The sequence below is a fragment of the Meles meles genome, chromosome X (genome assembly GCF_922984935.1).
Source record: "Meles meles chromosome X, mMelMel3.1 paternal haplotype, whole genome shotgun sequence".
NCBI classification, from domain to species: domain Eukaryota; kingdom Metazoa; phylum Chordata; class Mammalia; order Carnivora; family Mustelidae; genus Meles; species Meles meles.
In genome coordinates this window covers 60,803,918-60,826,589 of record NC_060087.1, presented here as the reverse complement: position 1 = coordinate 60,826,589, position 22,672 = coordinate 60,803,918, and the positions used below count along the sequence as shown (strand labels likewise).

General features: G+C 48.4%; 1 protein-coding gene across 2 annotated transcripts in view; it reads right to left on the bottom strand.

Annotated features, from left to right (window-relative positions):
* NHSL2 (NHS like 2) overlaps positions 1–22,287 on the bottom strand; it is a 78,595-nt gene extending 56,308 nt beyond the window's left edge. For both annotated transcript variants that reach the window (XM_045994944.1, XM_045994946.1), the window contains exon 1: positions 21,806–22,287. In XM_045994944.1, coding sequence (XP_045850900.1) covers positions 21,806–21,848 — 43 coding nt within the window. In that variant the 5' untranslated portion in view covers positions 21,849–22,287. The remainder of the gene's footprint in view (positions 1–21,805) is intronic.
* Positions 22,288–22,672: the final 385 nt, after the last annotated feature.

Here is a 22,672-nt window from a genome sequence, read left to right as displayed (position 1 = left end):
GAGGGCCTCCCTCCCAAGCTGCCATAGGAAGAGATTCCTCTCTTCCACACCTGAGTCCACTCTGAGCCCTTGGCCCAGCCCACTGCCGTGGGTTCCGTTCTGGCAGCCGGCCAGTGGACAAGGGATAGGCTGGGGTAGGGCAGGTTTGGAAATCGGTCAGGCAGTGGGCATGTGGCCACCACCTTTGCCCAGGGACAGCATGCTGCCCTTCAGGGGATAATCACATTCCTCAGCTTCTCACCAAGGCAGGGGCGAGCGAGCCCTCAGGCCTGCTGTGGAGTGCAAATGTTCAGGCCAGGCCCAAACTGGTCCCTAGCCCTCTCCGGCCACCTGCCTCCTCCCACACTGCCAGCACCCAGCTGGGTGTCAGCCCCAAGTTCACTCACAGCCTGCCACGGATCCCCTCGTGCTCCCGGATCGTGCCCGTGCTCACCATTCCCCTCTCTGGGCTGTGCCGCCATGGCTGCCACCACTGTCGCCAGAGACCACGGCAGCTGTGGGGCCACGGGTTGAGACCTCGCAGTTGAGTAAGCCGCGATGTGGGTTCCTCCCACCACACCTTCCCCGACCCCAGCACCAGGCTTTCCTCAGACAGCCATTGCCACACCGCCCTTTCTTGAAAAAAAGGAAATGGGGCATTGGGACTTGAGTACAGTGAGAAGTACAAAGAGAAGCTGTGAACAGAGATATCTCTGGAGGCCAAAAAAAGGGGGGTAACCTTGGACAGGCTCCAGAAAATCACCCCCTGAGCACTCAGGGCCCTCTCCTTATCTCAGTGGCCCACAGAGCTAGAGCCCACGATGGCTGCAGGAGTAAGTAAGTAAAGCAGGCCCTTTCCTGCTCACCTCAGCTGTTCTCTTGTGGACTGGGCCAGCACGTGGTGACTTTATGGGGGTCCACACACCACGGCCCCAAGAGGCCCCATGAGTTGCCCTGAGTGGTGAAGTTGAGGTTTCCGTCCTCAGCCTTTGCCCTTCTAATCCATTCCCACCCACCGCAAATGTGGGGACGCTTTGGACCACTGCCTACCAGACCTCTGCCGTCCAGTACAGTAGCCATCAGCAACACGCGGCTCTTAAGCACTTGAAATTGGCTAGTCTGAAGTGAAATGCACTGTAAGTATAAAACGAACACCAGATTTTAGAGACTTAATATGAGGGGTGCCTGGGTGGCTCAGTCGGTTAAGCATCTGACTCTTGGTATCAGTTCAGATCTCGATCTCAGGGTCACGAGCGCAAGCCCTGCACTGGGCTCCACACTGGGCATGCAGCCCACTTAAAAAACAAATAAATAAAAATAAATAAAGACTTAGGGACGTCCAGGTGGCTCAGTCTGCCTTTAGCTCAGGTCATGATCCCAGGAGAGCAAGGAGTGTGCTCCTCCCTCTCCCTCTCCCCTCTGCTCGGGCTCTCTCTCTTTCTCTCTCAAATAAATAAATAAATCTTCAGGAAAAAAAAAAAAAGACAATATGAAACCAAAACATGTAAAAACACCTCATTGATCATTTTTATTAGTGATTTCATGTTAAAATAATATTTTTGATATATTGGGTGAAATGTAACATGTCATTAAAAATAACTTTCATCACTCTTTTTACTTTTTACATGTTATTGCTGGAAATGCAGGATACTGGTGTCAAAACTGGCAAATCAGTAAATGAAATAAAATCGTCCAAAACAAATTCATGTATATGGGGCATTTCTTTTTTTTTTAAGATCGTATTTATTTATTTGCCAGAGAGAGAGATTGAGAGAGAGAGAGAGACAGCACAAGCAGGAGGAGCTGCAGGCAGAGGGAGAAGCAGGCTTCTTGCTGAGCAGGGAACCCGATGCGGGACTGGATCCCAGCACCCTGGGATCATGACCTGAGCTGAAGGCAGACGCTTAATGGACGGAGTCACCCAGGTGTCCAATATATGAGCGTTTCTAAATGTATAATATAGGTGTATTACACATGCGTAATGTAGAATAAAGGTGGCATTTTGAATCAGTGAGGGGAGGAATGAGGCTATTACTAGAAAATTCTAAATTTCGTAGGTGGCTCAAATTTGTAGTTCACATTCCATTTCTATTGGATAGTATTGTGCTGGACTTTCAATTTCACTTAAATGGCCATCAACAAGGAATGGGTTTCACACACCACAGGGTATCCATCCAATGGGATGCCATGTAGCCATTATGAATAATGAAGTAGATTTCTATGAGCAGAACTGGGAAAACTTCAGAGTGTTATTGTTAAGCATAAGAAAAAAAAAACAAGAACAAGGAATGGCCAGCATGTACAGTATGATCTCATTTGTGCTTACAGAAAGCATACAAGGGGCTCCTGGCTGGCTCAGTCAGCAGAGCATACGACTCTTGATCTCAGGATGGTGAGTTCAAGCCCCACGTTGGGCACAGAACCTACATGAAATTTAAACTATAAATAAAAAAGAAAGCACACATATGTTTATATATGCACTGAAGAAGTCTGCATACACACAAGTAACTGTTACCATCGATGGCTTCCCGGGGCGGGGGTGGGGGTGGGGGGTAGAAAAGGAGGGCTTTGAGAGGGAGAGGAAAGGACGCTAACTTGTACTTTTCACTTGAAATCCTCCTGTATTATTTGAGGTTTTAACAACAAATGTGATTTTTTTACAAAATAAAACTTTACTTATATTTTATTTATTTATTTACTTAGTTATTCATTTATTTTAAAGATTTTATTTATTTGATGGGGAAAGAGAGAGAACAAGAGAGAACACAAGCAGAGGGAGGGGCAGAGGTAGAAGCAGGCTCAAGCCCAATGCAGGGCTCGACCTCAGGACCCTGGGATCGTGACCCGAGCCGAAGGCAGATGCTTAATCGACCGAGCCACCCAGGCACCCCTACTTTATGTTTCTAAGGATTTTATTTTTAAGTAACCTCTGCACCCAGAGATGGACTCGCAGGCTCCACCGACTAACCCAGTCGGGCACCCCCTTCCTTAGGTTTCTATTTTACATATTGAAATAGTTTATTCTAACAGTTTACATGATAGTATAAACCTATGAATGGTTTTCAACAAAACCTCAGAGTTTCTCCTATTCTCTTCACAGTTTTATTTCTGCTCGCAAACACGCCTCTCACCTTCCGCTTCCTCATCCCCTCCCCCCTTTCCTGCCCTCTTCCATCTACACCTTCTCCTTCCTGTCATTTTCAGACCCCACAGAAATGTGCAACTGGAGAGCCATTCCGTTCCTGTCCGCTCCTGGCTCGGCTTTCAGCGGAGGCGTTGGCGTCTCCTGCTACCCCTACTCCTGTCTTCACATAGGGGAGGAAGGTGCCATGATGCACGATGCTCCGGGACAGACGTCATTATCCACCGTGGGGAGAGAAGCCCCAGTGGGACTGCGCGCTGCCATTTCTCCCCAGCAACTTGGATACCTTCCTGTTAGGGTAAGACAGCTGACAAAGAGAAAAATAAGAACTTAAGAAAACGTGCGTGTGTTTTCTTTTTTCTTTTTTTTCTTTCCTAGTTCAGGGATGGGTGGAGGCAGGGTGAAAGCAGCAGGCTTCGGAGAGACAGCTAGATCTAGGTTTGGGAAACCCATTTACTTTGCCATCTGCAGTTAAAAATCACTAAGAGGGTCAAGTGTTTTGAAAAAGAGAACTATAGAGGTGGGAGAAAGGGGGGAAAGAAAGCGCTCCAGCTTCTGGGAAACAGAACAAAAGATTTGTTTGCTCCAAGGCAGATGGGAACCTCAGTCCTTAGAGTTTAATTGAGAGAGGAAAAAAAGACAAGAGGTCTCACCCGATTGTCAAGCAGATAATAGCTTCTGGAGGGTGGGCCTGCTGGGATGGAGACATGAAAGCCTTGTTGATGTGGGTTGGGGATGAGTAGTGTGGGAAAAGAGCAAATTTTCTTTTACCGGTCGTTCTCAATGCAAATGGAACAAACCGCCTCAATTCAGAAGGGCCTGGAATGTCTATTAGAACTTCTTTTTCATGGAGAGACGAGTTCCCCTCCCCCTCCCGCCACTCCAAATGTTAAGGATCTGGCAGTGCGGTAAATAGTCAAAGCAATGGACTGGGGGAGTCAGGACATGGCTCTGGGCCTGAATTAGCAAACTATGACCCCACATACTTGGTGTGAAATTCCCCTGAAAACTCTAAAGCATGGTTAGCTCGCGTTCTCAAATCCAGCCTTGTCTTTGGCCCTTCCCGTCTTCCCATCACCTTGCAGGCTCTCTTCTCTTCTAGCCTCTCAGAACCAGAAACCCAAAAGTTTGAAGTGAACACAACTTAATATATGTGCTGCCGAAGCGAGCTCTGAAGTGAACACAACTTAAGGACCCTGGGCAGATCACCCAGATGGAAGCCTTGCAATCATTACCATCTTCAGTTGCCCTGCTTTACTGAAGGGGAAGAGAGGAGAAATGTAGCCTCCACATGGTTTCCCTAGCAGCCTTGGGACTGTCTTTCTAGCTCCAGTGGCCCAAGCCCTAGGCACACAATTAGCTAAATGACTCGCCTTCTCCTCACTGCCAAAGGTCAGTCCATCATCAAGTTCCATTTCTTCTGCCTCCAAAAGAGATCCAGAATCTGACTGCTTGTCGCCAGCACTGCCACCGCCCCAAATCCAGGCTATTGGGGCCGGCAGAAGCCCCCAGAGGGCCTCCAGCTCTGTCTCCCCACCTCTCACTCTACAGGGCAGCCAGACTCAACTTTTACCAAGAGAAACTCGACCCTGTCTTCCGTGTGGGCCTTGGGTTGGGGACTATTCGGCTAATGTTTGCTTTTTGCCCCTGGGCTGTATCCCTTGGCCAGGCGCCCTGATTTGCTGAATGGGGGAATGAATTGTAACAGCTAACATCTGTACAGGCTTGAAAGGTTAACACCCCATTTGATGTTCAGAAAAACCCTCTTTCATGGGTATTGTTCTCATTTTACAGAGGAGGAAATTGAGGCTCAGAGCATTGCCCAAGTTGATGGAGTTGATGCAAAGCATGGTGAAACTTGGGGCTCAAGGGAGTCCAAACCGATGCTTTTCTTGCTTACACCCTCCCTGGAGGGCTATCGGGGAGTGGAGGGGCACGGTGTCCACAGGCACTTAGAACTTCCTTGGCTGGTTTAAAGGGCCACTTTGCTGGGGTCTTTGGGACCCAGGGGCAGGCCCTGTGGCGATTCCCTGCCAACTAGTTAGGGCAGAGTGAATTCTAAATTAGCCTTTCCTGGATGACTTATAGAGCTCCTATAACCAGAGTGACCTTATTTTCTGAATCTCAAAGCAGGATTCTTGGTCTGACAAACAGAACCAAATACTCAAAACTAGGACTTTTCTGAAAAATCCAGGGCACAGAGTTGCTGTTCTTGTAACATATGGCAGCTCCAAAATGGGTACTACTGAGCCAATTCTGACCAGCCACCTCAGTCTATGACATCTCAAGAAGATTCCTTAAAAAACAAAACAAAACAAAACAAAACAAAACCTGTTTTCTGGGCCTCCTGTTTCTACGCACCAAATTCTTTCCACCCACACTTTTTTAAATTACTTCCCTACTTTCTCTTATCTTTGCTGTTAACCACTCTCTTCCTGGTCTGCCTCAAAGAGTCTCTAGATCTTGCTTGCTAATGGATGCCACAAATGATTGAAAGAAATAATAAGCAAAAGTGCTTGGGGACCAAGCATAGCAACAGGGGCCATGGCAATAGGGCCAAGCACCGAGGACAGCCCTTCCTACCCCTCCTAGTTTCTGTTTTAGGCCAAGTGCTGCTGATAAGGTCTGATGGTCCCATTGTGTCACTTCATTGGGGTAATGCTGCTGGCCAGAGGCAGAGCGGTTCCAGAAAGTGCTCTGCAATGCTGTTGCTTCTCATTGTACCCATGTTGCAATGGTGGGCTCATGGTAAAGGCTATTGCCAAATCAGAATTCGATCTGACCTTTGCCCCAAGCATTCATCACACTTGGTTCGAGTGTACCCAGAGAAGCCCCAGACAGCCAGGCAGGCACCAGCATTAGAGTGGCAAGAAAGAAAATTCAGTGGTCATCCTCTTGGGCCTGGAAGCAAAGAATCATAAATCCATTCCAAAGATATATACTGGAGTCTGGGAAAGAAGGGGATTCTCAGTGAGTCGGGGTACAAGGTCTCTTCCCATAGAGGTTATAGGTCTCTCTGATGTACCTGTATGAGGCCCCTGGACAAAAGGGTGGGTTCTAAAAGGTGCTGGGCAGTGAACCTGTCTGAGCCTCAGTTTCCTCATCTGCAAAAAGGAGCAGCAGGAACCTCCGCCCTGCTTTTCTTCTTCTTTTTTCAGATGATGAACTATTTCAAGCACACAGAAAAGTATTAGGAACAAACACACTTCCCTATATTTGCCCCAGAACATTTCTTTTCTTTTTTTCCATTTTGTTTAGAGAGCGAGAGAGAGAGAAACAGAGCAAGCATGAGCAGGGGGGTGAAGGAGGGGCAGAGGGGGAGGGAGAATCTTGAGCCCTAAGTGGGGCACAATCTCACAGCCCCAAGATCATGACCTGGGCCAAAACGAAGAGTCAGATGCTTAACCGACTGAGCTACCCAGGCGCCCCCCGGAACTTTTATTTAAAGAAATAAAATATTACAGGTTCAGTGGAAGCCTACTGTGTACCTCAGTCATGTTTCCCTCCCCCACAGAGGTAGCCGTCCTCCTGAATAGGGTATCTATGATGTATATGCATGCTTTCAAATGCACTCTGTATATGCTCATAAACAATATACAATATACAGTACTGTTTTGCATATTCTTCAATTTCACATACATTCTATAGAACTATACATATCCTTCTGTGGTTTGCTTTCTTTTTTTAACGATTTTATTTCTTTATTTTTGTGTGTGCACAAGAGAGAGAGCAAGAGGGTGGAGACGGGCAGAGGGAGAACCAGACTTCTCATTGAGTGGGGAGCCCGATGAGGGACTCGATCCCAGGACCCTGGGATTGTAACCTGAGCCGAAGGCAGACACTTAACCGACTGAGCCACGCAGGTGCCCTGTGTGAGCAAAGAAAGCTCACTTTCAGGTCTGTGAGAAATACTCATGTAGATACAGGTAGCTCTGGGTCGGGCATTTTCCTTTCACTGTTTGGATGTACAATAACGTCCTTTATCTATTCTCCCGTTGTTTCTCAACTTGACTGCTCTCATCAACAAGGCTGTCATGAATACTCATGATCTATGTGCCACTGTTCATGAGAGTTTCTCTAGGATATATACCTAGCAGAGCAATGGGCGAGGGAAAAGGTGACATGTAAAGTTTTAAGCCTTTTTTGAGGGCAATATTCTGGTATGTTTCCAAAGTAACTACTGGCACACTATTTGATCCAGTACCTGCCATGTCATAAAGCTTTACTAGGGGAATAGTCATACATGTACACACAGATATGTGAGACAATAACACTCACTGCCACACTGTTGGCAGTCAGGGGAAATGGGAGACCTCGTCTGTTTTGCTCACCTCTATATCTCCAGGCCTGACCTCCTGCCTGGCGTGTAGTGGGTACTTATTTGTTGAATGAATTTTATTTTATTTGTAAAGATTTTATTTATTTATTTATTTAAGAGAGAGAGAGGGATAGAGCAAGAGCAGGGGGAAGGGGCAGAGGGAGAAGCAGGCTCTGCACTGAGCAAAGAGCGCGACTCGGGACTTGATCCCAGGATTCTGGGATCATGACCCAAGCCAAAGGCAGATCCTTAACTGACTGAGCCACCCAGGCACCCCATAAGAATGAATTTTTTTTAAAGATTTTATTTATTTATTTGACAGAGATCACAAGTAGGCAGAGAGGCAGGCAGAGAGAGAGGAGGGGGAAGCAGGCTCCCCACTGAGCAGAGAGCCCAATGTGGGGCTCGATCTCAGGACCCTGGGATCATGACCTGAGCCGAAGGCAGAGGCTTTAACCCACTGAGCCACCCAGGTGCCCCCATAAGAATGAATTTTAAGAGCTAAATCTCAACACCCATCAGTGGAGAGGTGAATCACCTGTGGGACTCCCTCCCTAGAGAATACCTTAGCCTCAGAAAGAAAGCAGTGTAAAGAGGCCCTTCCCCGGAACGTGACTTGTAACTGCCTGTGTATTACAGATACTTTTCCTACCACCACATGGGGTCCTGGCCAGAGCCCCATGTCTGTAGAGAAGGTGCCTTTCCCAGCAACCAATTCCAATCAAAATAGGGGAATAGTCCAGGGAATAAAATAGAACTCAGGTGTGGCACTAACAGAGCGAGACCGAATTTGTGAGTATTTGAAAGGAATGTTCCCAAATTGATGAGATGGCTTGCCTTGTCTCAAAGCTAAAGGACAAGCAGAAAGAAAAGAAAGGAGAGGCTTTTTTTTCCCCCTTTGGTAATGAACATCAATAAAAGGAAGTGTTGGAGGTGACAGGATTTGACATAAGAAATTCAAATGTATCTCTAGAAATGTGAGCATAATTTCATTTACTGGGAGCTTAGTGGATAAAGCCAGAAAGTTTAATTTTTTAAAGTTTTTTAATTATTTATTTATTTATTTTAAAAGCTTTTATTTACTTATTTGAGAGAGAGGGAGCACCAGTCGGGGGTGGGCAGAGGAAGAGGGAGAAGCAGACTCCCTGCTGAGCAGAGAGCCTGACTTGGGACTCGATTCCAGGTCCCTGGGATAATGACTTGAGCTGAAGGCAGATGCTTAACTACTGAACCACCCAGGAGCCCCGCCCTGCATTCTTCTCCATATACTACACTACTCCTCTATATTTGGAGGCAAGTATATCAGAAACCAGGTAATTAACTTGCCAGATTTGGCCTTTAGCCTAATGGATCAGAAAGGACTCCTACAGTGCTCTGTGCCTGCCTCACCTACAGCCCCCCTGTGAACAAAGTGGACAGGAGAGATTCCTTGATTCTGGATTCCTATCTACTCATTTAATACATATTATGTTGAGAGTATATACTGTACCCGGCACTGCGCATTTGGTCATGACTGAATGGACTAGGGAGCCCGTGCCTGAGTCAGTGGTAGCCATCTTCAGCTGGAACCAAGAGTGCCCAGTGGTCTCTGAATATTCTGCAATGAGGACCCAGACTGGCAGGGATGTTCCAGACCTCAGAGTGACCAACTGAGCCCATGAGAGTCCTTTCCTGGGGGAGACGATATATGTATGGAGGAGCCCATGCGGTGGGCTGGGCCAGAAGCCAGGAGATGCCCAGGGAGATAGCAAAAAGCAGAGGCCATGGGGAGCATGCAATGCAAGACCACAGGAAGTGGCAGGAGAGGCAGTGGCAGATGAGTGGTCAAAGTGGCAGCACTGCTGTGCTTGGCTCATCCAGTGCTCCTGAGGCATCAGTTGTGAAGGGTAATGGCTGCCAAGATGGCTTCCTCTCCTTCACTTACTGGTGACTCCTGATACTCATGCCCTGCTACCCAAGGACACTGAAGCACATCCCAGTTCTTGCAACCTGGAAGAGGCCAACTGATCTACAGTTGAACTCTGGGAACTCTGGGAACCCAAACCCTGAAAGGACTGTGAATCAGAAGGCCTAACCTTGAGCTTCTGAGCCTGGGTCTTGAGGTCCGCATCCCCATCCTTTTGGAGTGTGCATACGAACATGGGGACAGTTGTGAAAATGCATCTTGCTGGAGGCCGGGTCTTCAGCAGAATGCCATCCAGGCTTCCCAGTCCTGGCTGGGGATGCACACAAGGCGATCCAGAAGAGGTTCTGGGGGGTATAGCTCAGTGGTAGAGCATTTGACTGCAGAAGAGGTTCTGGGTGAAGCTGGAAGAGGGTGTCAGGAAACAAAAGAACCTCTTTGGCAGTCAAGGACCTGTGCTATGTGGGGCTGCAGATCACGAGTCCTTCCCGGGTGCCCCCAGCAAGTTCCTGGGGACACAATGTTTGTGAAGTTACGTCTACCATTGGGCTGTTCGGATAGTCTCAACATACTCATGGAGGACAACCATGCAATCGCTGCCTTCCCTGACCACACTCCTGCACAACCATCTCAGGTTTTCCCCTCTTCCCAGTGCGGATGAAAGGTTTTATTACGTGCCATGATAGGGAGAGAAGGTACGGAGCAGCAGGAACTTTCATTCATGGCCAGTAGGAGGATCAACAAGAACAACTTCTTTGGAGGGCGGTTTGGCGTTACCTGTCAAAAATCTAAATCCACTTTCCTGGGGCACCTGGGTGGCTCAGTGGGTTGGGCCTCTGCCTTTGGCTCAGGTCATGGTCTCAGGGTCCTGGGATCGAGCCCCGCATTGGGCTCTCTGCTCGGCAGGGAGCCTCCCCCCACCCCACCTGCCTCTCTGCCTATTTGTGGTCTCTCTGTCAGATAAATAAATAAAATCTTTAAAACAATAAATAAATGCACATTCCTTTTTACCCAACAATGCCACTTCTAGGAATTTACACTGGAGATGCAGCGCACAGGAAGATACATGAACAAAGACATACATGGCAGTAGCACACGAAATGGCTGTGTACTGGCAATAAGCCCTTTCGACAGAAGATAGGTTTGATATATTGCGGCGTGGCCATTAAGAAGAATCATGTAGGGGCGCCTGGGTGGCTCAGTGGATTAAGCCGCTGCCTTCGGCTCAGGTCATGATCTCAGGGTCCTGGGATCGAGCCCCGCATCGGGCTCTCTGCTCCGCGGGGAGCCTGCTTCCTCCTCTCTCTCTGCCCGCCTCTCTGCCTACTTGTGATCTCTCTCTCTGTCAAATAAATAAATAAAAATCTTTAAAAAAAAAAAAGAAGAATCATGTAAATATAAAAGAAGACTCATGTAGCCACGATATGTGCTTATATGGAATGTTCTCTCTTTCTCTGCTCCCTCCCTCCCTCTCTCCACACACACATACACACACATGCGTGCACACATACTCTCTCACACGCGTATATGCATAGACAATTTCCAAAAGGACACACAGGAAACTGGTAACCATAGATGCTTCTTGAGAGAGAGAGGCTATTGAGGTTGGATGGAGAGTTAGGGATAGGCAGGAGAATTACTTTTCTCACTAAGTACTCTTTTATAGTGTTTAGTTTCCCTTGCTACGTGCATATGTTACTTTGGAGACATAAAGGTAGAAAGAAGAAGCACAATTAATTGCAGAAGTCTTCACGCATAGGGGACTGGTTAAATAAATGGTGGCATAATCTTACTAAGGAATGCTATATAGCCTTCTGAAAGAAAAGATATCCGGTCATAGAAAGATGTCCATTGACATATTAAATTTATAAAACATCAAAGTCTGTATGAAAGGTACAATAGAAACCGATTTGTATAAAAGGATACATATATACACAGGCAGACAGACAGACAGACAGACAGACACACACACACAAAGTAGGTATATTAATAAGAAAAGATCTGGAATGAGTCACAACATGCTGATAACAGGTATAGTCCTTGTAAGGGACTTGGAATTGGTCAGCGGAGGGGAGGGGTGAGTTAAAGGTGGACTTTCATTTTTCACTCTAAATACTTGTTGGTTTACTTTTGATTTTTTTGGTCTAACGAGTCTGAATTTTATTTCACAACAAAAACCTATAAATTGTACATAGATGATAAGGAGGACAAGAAGTCCGATCTTAGAGGAATCTTCATTCTTCTTTTTTCAAGATTTTTAAAAGTTCATTTGAGAGTGAAAGAGAGAGAGAGAGTGCAGGAGCAGGAGCAGGGGGAGAGTGAGAATCAGACTCCCCACTGAGCAAGGAGCCCGATGCAGGACTCGATCCCAGGACCCTGGGATCACGACTTGAACCAAAGTCAGATGCTTAACTGACTGAGCCACCGAGGCACCCAGGAATCTGCATTCTACAGCGTGGTTTCTTCACATGCCCTTTCATTCCGGAGCTACCCAGTGACTTCTCTCAGCCGGAAGGCCCAACACCTGCGCCTGGCACTGGTGGCCTCCACAAGGCGGGCACACCTTGCGTTTCTCCCACTGCCCCTTCCTACTTCTCTTTGTGCGGCCCAATTAGCCTCCTCACCAGCTGCAAGCAGGTTTCCATCTTTCTTCCCTTACTCAGTTTGCTTCCCTCATCCTCCATACCTGGATAGGCCATCCCTCCCCACTCCCAGCTCTACTGAACTTCCACTCATGCCTCACAACCCATCTCAAGCAAGCTTTCTGGAATCCTTCCACCCATTAGTGAGTGAGGGCCACAGGGACTAATTTGGAGCTTGGGAAACTGCCCTGTGACCTTTTTTTGGCCATCCTGTGCTGTGAACTAATTTTCACGGAGTCATTTGGCTAAACTATGTGTATCGTTGTCTTGTGTACAACTCACTTACACAACTATTGCTTCACTGGAGCCTCCGGTCCGTCTTAGGAGGTAGGCAAGGCAGGTGCTATCATTATTGTCGTCATTTCATTCATGAGGAAACTGACGGCTAGGGAGGCTTCTTATTCAATGTCACACACGTGGAGAGTGGCCAAGAGGGAGCTAGGTTGGCCTGTCTCAACACGAACACCTGCTTTTGTTCCCCCAGCCAGAATATCAGTCCCTGGAGGACTGGGAGTACATTTTCAATGTTTCTGTGCACATCGAAGGGACATACAGGAAAGCCATCTGTGTTCTGATGAGAAGCTTACCAAAGAAGATGGGACATTGAGTCAACCGAAGGGTACGTGGTGGGGACATGCCAAGGGCTTAGATCAGTGTTGTGTGCTGGAGGGACGCCAAAGCCATGGTACCTGTCCTTGAGGAACTTAGAATCTTCAAGTGAGGCCAAACATACCAAACAATTATGACGCAATGAAGCAAGAAATAAATGTGATTTCAGGTAGTACAAAAATAAGCTTTTCCTTTAATAAGCACATCAAACCTGCAGCTTTGGGCAAGTAATTTTTTTTAAAGATGTTATTTACTTGAGAGAGAGAGAGATCGAGTACAAACAGGGGGAGCTGCAGGCAGGAGGGGGAGAAGCAGGCTCCCCATTGAGCAAGGAGCTTGATGTGGGACTTAATCCCAGGACCCTGGGATTGTGACCTGAGCCAAAGGCATACACTCAACAGACTGAGCCACCAAGGTGACCCCAAGTTTTTTTTTTAAAGAGTACATTATTTTCAATTTTCAAAGATTTATTTGTTTGTTTGCTTCTTTATCAATTTGTTTATTTGAGGGGGGGAGGAGCAGAGGGAGAGGGACAAGCAGACTCGGCACTGAGCGCAGAGCCTGAGGAGAGGCTTGATCCCACCATTCTGAGATCATGACCTGGCCTGAAATCAAGAGCTGGACGTTCAACTCACCCAGGTGCCCCAAGAACAGATACTGAAAAGAAAAGAAAAAGAGAAGAGAATAGAGAACAGACAGCAAACAAAATTTATGACAGTGGCATATGATCATACAATTTGGGAAACGCCGTAGACCCATTAGGATAAGAGATGGGGGCACCTGGGTGGCTCAGTCGTTAAGCATCTGCCTTCGGCTCAGGTCATGATCCTGGGGTCCTGGGATAGAGCTCCCCTGCTCAGCGAGGAGCCAGCTTCTCCCTCTCCAACTCCGCTTGTTGTGTTCCCTCTCTCACTGTCTCTCTCTGTCAAAAATAAATAATATCTTTAAAAAAAAAAGTACAAGAGATGGGCCAGGGATGAAAAGGTGGAGTATCTGCCTGAGCAAAGTTCTGAGACAGAGCAAAGAGTTGGGACAGACCATCCTGGCTGGGGCTGAGTGCAATGGGATTTGAAAGCTCCTTTCCAAATCTCTATCCCGCTAGATTCCAGAGGCCTCCATGAACCAGTGTGCAAAGTGTGGGCTAGACCAGAAGTCATTTCAATTCTGTGTGGTAGGAACACAATGAAAGTCGTGCTTTGAAAGATGGGTCTGGTGGTAATATGCCATTATGGTCGGACTGGGGACTGATGTGTGGGCCGGGACTACCCTTGCTGGCTGCCACACAGAAGATGCCACCAAGACGGTAATGCCATCAGGCTTCAAATTTCAAGTGAAGTTAAGGTTCTCTCATGGAGGTGCACATGGGAGCGTGGTATGTCATGTATTATCTGAGGTGTTAAAATATGATAGAAAACTTGAGAACAAGGCTGTCAAGGGGGCTGAGCACTCTTTCAAGAACGTATGAACGTATTGTCCATGAGGCTGCTTGACTATTCACTATTGACTACGGTCCCCTCTGTAAAGTAAAAAGTCACCTTGGAGAAGGCTGGCAAGTTGTGAAGGACTTTTTTTTCTGGTAGAAAGGAAAGTTATTTCTGTCCAGTAGGAAAGACAACACCAAAGTTCACAGGTTTATTATCTTAGAGACACACCAAGTCTTGTATCCAACTTTTTGATCTTATTCCAGCACTCTTCTTTTTTTTTTAAAGATTTTATTTATTTATTTGACAGAGAACGAGGGATCACAAGTAGGCAGAGGCAGGCAGAGAGAGAAGGGGAAGCAGGCTCCCCACTGAGCAGAGAGCCCGATGCGGGGCTCGATCCCAGGACTCTGGGATCACGACCTGAGCCGAAGGCAGAGTCTTAACCCACTGAGCCACCCAGGCGCCCCTTATTCCAGCACTCTTCTAAAGTATCTCACACCTTTTTGTCTCCCATGTCTTTTTTTTTAACTATTTTTTTTATTGTGGTAAGCTAGGCATAACATAAAATTCACCATTTTAATCACTGGACATGTATTCAGTGGCATTAACTATATTCACACTGTCTAACGACCCTTAACCACTGTCCATTTCCAAAATTTGTCATCACCCCAAATGGAAATACGAAGCACTAATTTTCCATTCCTCTCTCTTCCTAGTTCTTGGTAACTTCCGCTCTACTCTCCGTCCCTATGAATTTGCCTGTTCTAGACGTTTTGCATAAGTGGAATCATACATTTCTTCTTCTGTGTCTGGCTTCTTTCACTTAGCAGCATGTCCTCAAGGCTCAACCATATTGTTACATGGATTACAACTTCACTCCCTTTTATGGTCAAATACTATTCTATTATCAGGATATACCATATTTTGTTTATTCATTCATCCCAGAAGGACGTTTATGTTGTTTCAGCTTTTGGACTATGGTGAATAATGTTGCTGTGAACATTCATATCCAAGTATCTGTTAAAGGCCTGTTTTCAATTCTTTTGGGTCTGTACCTAGAAGTGGAATTGCTGGGTCATATGATAATTCTATGTTTAACTTCTTTTTTTTTTTTTAAAGATTTTATTTATTTGAGAGAGAGAGAGAGAGAGAGCATGAGCAGGGAGGAGAGACAGAAGGAGAGGGAGAAGCAGACACCCGCGCTGAGCAGACAGCCTGATGTGGAGCTCGATCCCAGGACCCCAGGATCATGACCCAAGCTGAAGGCAAATGCTTAACTGTGTGAGTCACCCAGGTGCCCTAATTTTTTACAGATTTTATTTATTTATTTGAGAGGGAGAGAGAGAATGAGAAGGGGGAGGGATGGAGGGAGAAGGAAAAGAAGACTCCCTCTGAGCAAGGAGCCCAATGTGGGGCTCAATCCCAGCACCCTGGGATCATGACCTGAGCCAAAGGCAGACGCTTAATGGACTGAGCCACCCAGGCGCCCCTCTTTGTTTAATTTCTTGAGGAAATGTCAGAGTCTCATTATCTTTTTTAAAAATCAGCATTATCACAATGCTGGTTCCCTCATCAATGAGTTAAATCAGTCTTTGATATGTGATCATTATATAGTTCAATGAGGGCCATGTTTTTAACTCTTTGAAAATTATACACTCATAAGGGTGATTTATTTATCTTGCTAATCTTTAAAGCATAAAGTTGACCCCTGAACCCCACTTTGGCTGCCATCGCTTATTGTAAGTTCTCTACGAGGAAGTCAAGGAAATGGGTAGAAATGAGGGCTACTTTGTTTAATCCATGAGAGCAGCACGGTATTTTGGTAGTTGTAAAGAGAGAGGAAATTTTTTTTTTTTAAGAGAGAGGAAATTTTAATTATAGTCCTGTGATCGTGATGGCAAACGAAGGCACACTGGGCATGGACATCTTTATTCTCTCTGGGAACACATGGAGACTTTTCTCCTCTGGAACATAGAGCCATTGTTGGATTTCTACAGTGTGATCGCTTCTGCTGGGGAAACTCTAGAGAAAAGTCTTGCTTTAAGAGAACTCTGGAGCCAAACGGACCACAGTGGAACTCACTGGGAGAGATGCTAGAATTCTTTTGGTACAGGCTCAAATGGGGCCATCAATGACAGTTAACAGGAAATCTTTTAGGTGGGGAAAGAAGAGAAGAAAGAGACTGGGCCTAGAGTTTGAGGAGGAGGGTGGACACAAAGGTGGGGAGAGGGTGCGGCCTCAGGGTGGAGAGGAAACGAGGAACAGCTGCCCTTCTCAAGACCCAGCTCCTCAAGGGTAATTTTTAGTTGCCTCTAAATGCCCCGTTATTCAGCCTACACAACCCCTCCCACCAAACAAACAAGTCAAAACCTCTCCTAGAGTATTAAGCACACATAAAACCAGAGATATTCTTGGCTTCATATTTTTAATGTTTCAAATCAAAAAAGTTTTGCTTTTCTGAATGAGGCTGAAATTAAAAACAAACAAACAAACAAACAAACAAAACCATTCCCCCCCTTCACAGCTCAAAAGGAACTAACTGGGTCTTGATCATAATTTTCTCACGTTTGAGACAAGATATGGAAGAACAGATGAGTGTAATGGCAGAATTTCACAGGTGGTTAAGAATGTGTAGGGGAAAAAAAAAAGAAAGCCAGAATAAAAAAGAATGTCACTCTTTTAAATACGATCAGAATATATCTATTTCTGAAAGCATAGCAGGCAGGTTAAGAAAATAAAGGTAAAAGCCTACTTTTTTCTGACATCGTAATGTTGCTCCCTCATAGGGCTATGACAAGGCGAAATACATGTAATAAGCACTTTGCCAAGTGCAAAGGACTGCACGTGGCTTTGAGAGCGGCTGCGCGGTGTAGGGGAGAGAGGGAATGGGCTGTGAAGCTTGACTGTTCAGGGGCCAGCCTGGCTCAGGGGAATCTGATCAGCAATAACATCTAAAGTAAATCGCTGGATCTCAGTTGTCACATGTGTAGAGTGAGGACAATAAATCACGCCCTAGAGGGTTGTTGGAAGGGTCCTATGATAGGGCCTCCAAGAGAAGCAAGAACAAAGTGCTGGGGATGCATGGTCTGTAGTCGACATTACAGCACTTAACACAATGTTCTGGAAGAGTCTCTTTACGTATCTGTTATCCCAGTTATACCAGAAGTTCCCTGTGACTTGTTTGTCTCTGGCTCTCTGCCTCTAAGGACAGTGCTTAGAACATCATACTTAGCCATTTATTCCCTTTTTTTTAAATTATTTACTTATTTGAGAGAGAGAGGGAAAGAGAGAGCACAAGTGGGAAGCTCAGAGGGAGAGGGAGAGAGAGAATCTGAAGCGGACTCTGTACCGAGCACTGAGCCCGACACAGGGCTCGATCTTGTGACCCTGAGATCATGACCTGAGCTGAAAGCTTCACCATCTGCGCCACCCAGGCACCCCTCAGCCATTTATTCTTGTTAACAAATGTTCAGCAGGCGCTTCCAGTCACCAGCTCTTGGCCACCACACTCTGCCCTCCAAACTGATCTCTTCTCCCTGCTTTGCCAACACTGAACCTCAGAGTAGGGGCGCTGACAAGGCCCCTGCGGTAGACACAATGATGGCCCTCCAGGTCTTCCCAGGACCAAGGGCTGCTGGCTGACAGTCCTCTTTGGGCCCTGCCCAGCTGCCTCCTCAGAGGAGTGCTGCCTCGCCCAAGGCCATGGTCCTTCCCGGAGGCAGCCTGCATCCGATGCCGGGTCTCCTCACCCTGACTCAGAACAATTCTGAAGGACCAATCCAGTTCCAGAGCTTCTTGTGGGGTCAGCTGAGGCTGTCATCAGGACAGTGTCACAGCCCGACTTTTCCTTTGAGCCAGTACTGCCTCCTTCGTTTAGATACTAGGTGGGTGGGTTTGGTTTTTTTTAAAGGATTTTATTTATTTATTTATTTGATAGAAAGAAAGAGAGAGAGAAAGAGAGAGAGTGGGTGAGTGGGAGGAGGGGCAGAGGGAGAAGGAGAAGCAGACCTTCCCGCTGAGCAGGGAGCCTGACAAGGGGCTCAATCCCTTGTCAGGACCCCAGGATCATGATCTGAGCCGAAAGCAGACCCTTAACTGACTGAGCCACCCAGGTGCCCCTAAATCCTAGGTGTTAATACCAAAGGCACCCCAATACATGGGACCTGCAGCAGCCCCCCAGCAGCAGTCCCCAGACAGGCTTTCTGGCCTGTGTAGGCTCTGGTTTGGCATCTGGAAAGCCTCAATTCCAAGTGATCCCAGGACCTGTGACAGTCCCCAGGGCCTAATCACTGCACAGGCCTCACTTTGAGTCAGATCTGTATTCCCTCTTCCACCCCACTCTCCCCACCCTGCCTAAGTTTTTCTTATAAAATGCATTTGGAACCAGTAGGGTAGAAGAGATCGACCTATAAACAAATAATTATAGCCATGGAGAGACACTCTAATAGAGAAAGAAACGAACCTAGTGCTTGGCTTAAAGGACAGCTTCCTAGAGGAGGTACCATTTACAGAGTGTTGAAGAATGAGTTTGTGTTTGATGGGTGGTCAAGGGATGAGGGAGAGAGACTGCAGAAGGCACAGGGGGCTCAAAGGCTGGCAGGCTTGGGGGGAGGGTCAGGGAGTAAGGGACAACGATGTCCAGGACACTAGTAGGGGCAGACCATGCAGGGGCTTCGAGGCCAGGCTGAGGAACTTGGTGCTCATTGACTGGCAAGTTCCAGTAGCGCCCAAGCTTCCGCCGTGCAGGTACCACTTGGACGAGCTCTGCCCTGTCGGGGCACCACCAGTTCTGTTCACGATTCATTTCATCTTTTTCTCGACAGCAATGTCTTTTGCCTAAGTAAATTTCTACGAAAGGAAATTGTCTCTGGCAGCCAAACAACGAACACAGGAGTTTCATTTGCCCCAAAGAGAAAGTCACTGTAAAAGTAAATATAGTGGAAACCAACTGGAGTAATTAAATCCTATGTAGATAACACTGCCTGTCAGTGGTTTTGAGCTTGAGGCCTGCTCTAGCTCGGTTCCTAAAGAAGATTAGCACGCATTAGAAAGATGGAGGAGGGGGCGCCTGGGTGGCTCAGTGGATTAAGCCGCTGCCTTCGGCTCAGGTCATGATCCCAGGGTCCTGGGATCGAGCCCCGTGGCTCAGTGGATTAAGCCGCTGCCTTCGGCTCAGGTCATGATCCCAGGGTCCTGGGATCGAGCCCCGCATCGGGCTCTCTGCTCCGCAGGGAGCCTGCTTCCTCCTCTCTCTCTGCCTGCCTCTCTGCCTACTTGTGATCTCTCTCTCTGTCAAATAAATAAATAAAATCTTTAAAAAAAAAAAAAAAGAAAGATGGAGGAATAGCACCATGCTGAGACCTTCTCTTTGATATAATCAGAAAGCTAGAAAGAGAAGGGCGGTGAATAATTTTCTCCCCTTTGTAATTCAGTGTCCTTTCAAGCTGTACTGTGTACCAGTAAGATCACCTTGGAGTTCCCTTCCCTACGACTGCTGACTAGGAAAGCGGTTGGCAAACAATAAAGTGCCCTACAAATTACCACTCTATGAGCACTCGTTGGCTCTAGGGCTGTCCCTTCGATGGAGCTGCCCTTTTGTGGGCCCCAGTGAAGGTTTCCTCCTTCCCCACATTGTGGGAGAGTGAGCGGCAAGGGTGGCGCTGCGGCAGCGACAGGACCCTGGGTGTCCAGGGGACAGAGGGAGCGAAAAGAACGCTATGGCTCCTTGTTTAAGGTGACTTGGCCCCAGGAGCTGCCATCCGCAAGGCGGAGGAGAGCAGACTAGGGAAGTGGTGGGGAGTAACCCCCGAGGGCCATTAGAACACCTCATATACTGGGCTGGGCTCCACAGCTCAAGGCAGAGCGGAGAGTTCTGTCGGTCTCAAGCCGTGTGTGACTTCGGGTAAGCTGTCGAACTGCTCCGGGTGCCAGTGTCCTCCGTGGAGTACGACGCGGGTAATGAGAGCACCTGCCTCTCTAGGTTTGTGGCGAGGGTCACATGAGGCAAAACGCACAAAGCTTTGTGTATAGGGCCTGGCACATTACTTAGCAGGACTTCCTCTCCCCCTCTACGTTCACAGCTAAGACCCCTGACAGTACCTCTTCTTCTCTCCTGGCTCTCTCCCCAGGCCTGGCCCACACCTCCAGGCCCTGTCCTCCATCCTATTCTTGTGCTCACCTGCCGTCCCACTTCTCCAGCTACGGGGTTCCTAAGGAGTCTTTCAAGTATTTGCAGATAAGGAAGGTGAGGGGGCACACTCCAGGGGGTAGGACAGGGACCTCCTTCACCTAGAGAGAGAGAGAGAGAGAGAGGAGGGCGGGTGTTCTGAGGTGGCTGGCGGGCCAAGCAGCCCGCATTATCCAGCTGTAGGCAGAGGCCGGTTCTGGCCTGCAGAGAACAAAGAAAAGGTTCTGATCTCCTGTGGCATTAGAAGGCAGCGTCTGAAGCAAGTCCCTCCATTAAAAGCTACAAAACAGAAGGTTAAATATAGCCCTTTCCGGTTGTCTGGGACAGAGATTTATGAAATGTCAGAGCTGCATTAGTGAGAAATGATGTTATCTCTGCTCTGTTTTTAGAGTAGCAAGGAAGCAAAAGAGAAGAGAGAGAAATGTACACTTTCACCAGTGGATAGTGGGCAGCCATGGGAGAACCTGAAGTGGCTGCGTCATTTTATAAAGTTGCACTCTGGCCACAGAGGGTGGACTATGGCTGGAGAAGGGCAAGAGGGGAAGCTGGGACCCCAGCAGGAGGGAGAGAGACGGGATGCCAGGGAGGTAGCTGTGGAGGTGGGAGGAGGGAGCCCACTGCAGGGTGGGGCCAGGGCTGCATCCCAGGCCGTGATGGGGGTGGGGGGGGTTCTTTCCCCCTCCTCCTCCCCAGAAGAGGAAAGCCAGGTCTCGCTTGCCCTTGTCTTCCCTATGGCCTGCCTGGTGACTGCGGGAAACGCAGCCTGTCCAAAGACCCCTAGACCCCTCACTCCTTTCCAAGACAGCGCATGGAGAGGCTGCTAGAAAGTCCCTCCTTATCCACAGCCTACCTCTGCAGCTGTGACCGGAGCCCCCAGGCCATGGCCAAGGGCAGGCAACTGCAGCGTTACCTCCCCTAACCGGGCTTATCCTCTTCACCCAAGCCAGAGAGGGGAGGCTGGTGTGCGTCGGGACTCTGAACTCTAGTCTACCCTACTGCCAGGAGATCTGGCTGGCACTGGGATCAGGAAGCACTGGGTCCCTGGCTAGTAACCTTGTGAACGGATGACTGGTGCTAGGCATCCCTTTCCAGCCCCTCCCTGTCCCCCATGCTTTGGTATTGTGCGCGTGCACACATACACACACAAAATCCGCATTTCAGCAGGAGTCCAGGAGGTGGGTCAAGCCCCAAGACTGACCAAGATGGCATTACACACACACCCCGGCCCCCCATCCAAATGAGCAGAAAGTACAGGAAGTCGATTTGTAGAAAATAAGTGATACGGGATTTCTCACACACACCCTAAAGAATCCTCGGTCGCTCTTATATCCCTTTAGAATCCCAGATGGTCAGGGTTGGGATGTGATCACATCCACCCTCTCCTCCTCCAGGGCCACCCAAATTTGAATTCCTTTTACACCACTGGTCGCGCAGTCCCTCCTGGCACACCTCTAGTCCTAAGGGAACCCACTTTACCCCAAGATGGCGCAGGCTGCCTCAGGATAGCTCCCAGTGCAGGAAGCCCCTCCTCCTCCACGGGCCCCCATTCCTTCCCTTTCCCCCTCCTCCGAGCATGCGACCCTCCTCCCCCAACGACTCACCTCCCCGGCTCCAGAAGAGGGTGACAGACTCGGCTCTCTCCATCCTAGCGGTGTGGATGACAAAGATGCCACATCCAGCAAATCGTCATGCGAGGGAGAAGTGTGTGTGGGCCCGCACTGCGGGCAGGAGGCCGCACTGCCCCCTGTTCCAAGCCCCGTCCCCAGGCTCCTCAGTGTGGTACCCAGGGACTCTTCCCGAACCCCGTTTCCCTGCACCCCGGCTGGGTCAGTTTGGCCCCAACAGTCACATGCTCTGCTGCCTATGAAGTGGTCCCTGGGCTGCACAGCCCGGGGAGAGCAAGGCTGGACTCGACAAGTGCGGTTTCTCTCTCTACTTTCCCGCTTCCTTCTGCCCCCACCGTCTGCCCACGGCCACACTGGTCCCGCCACGGCAGACCAGTGATGGGTGCTGTCTGCGAGCTGGTCTTGTCTTTCTCTAGGCAAGGTTCTCCGCCAGAGGCCCGAGTCGGAGCCCCACAGAGGGCTGACCTCCCGTTCGGCCCAGCCGCTGTCCTGCAGTGAGGGGAAGTGAGCAGGAACTGGCTGTCTGAGTCAGCGCCCGTGGTCTATTGTCACTGTGTGGGCCCCTTCCTTCCCAGAGGAGAGACGTGCACAGAGATAGGCCTTGTTTTTTGCAAGTTTCTCTTGCACACACACACTTTCTCTCTTGGCCCAGAGTGAGCCTCGCACCACGACTGAATGCCATTCAGTTCGGTTTCCCCAGCCCTTAGTGAGTGTCTCCTCTGGCCGAGGATCACGCCCACGGCATGGAGAAGTCATCTCCCAGCATCCTCACTAGAGGCACAGGAGCTAATCATGGCGTGTCCCAAGAACAGGGGAGAAAGCCAAAGCTCAGAGAGGGAAAGA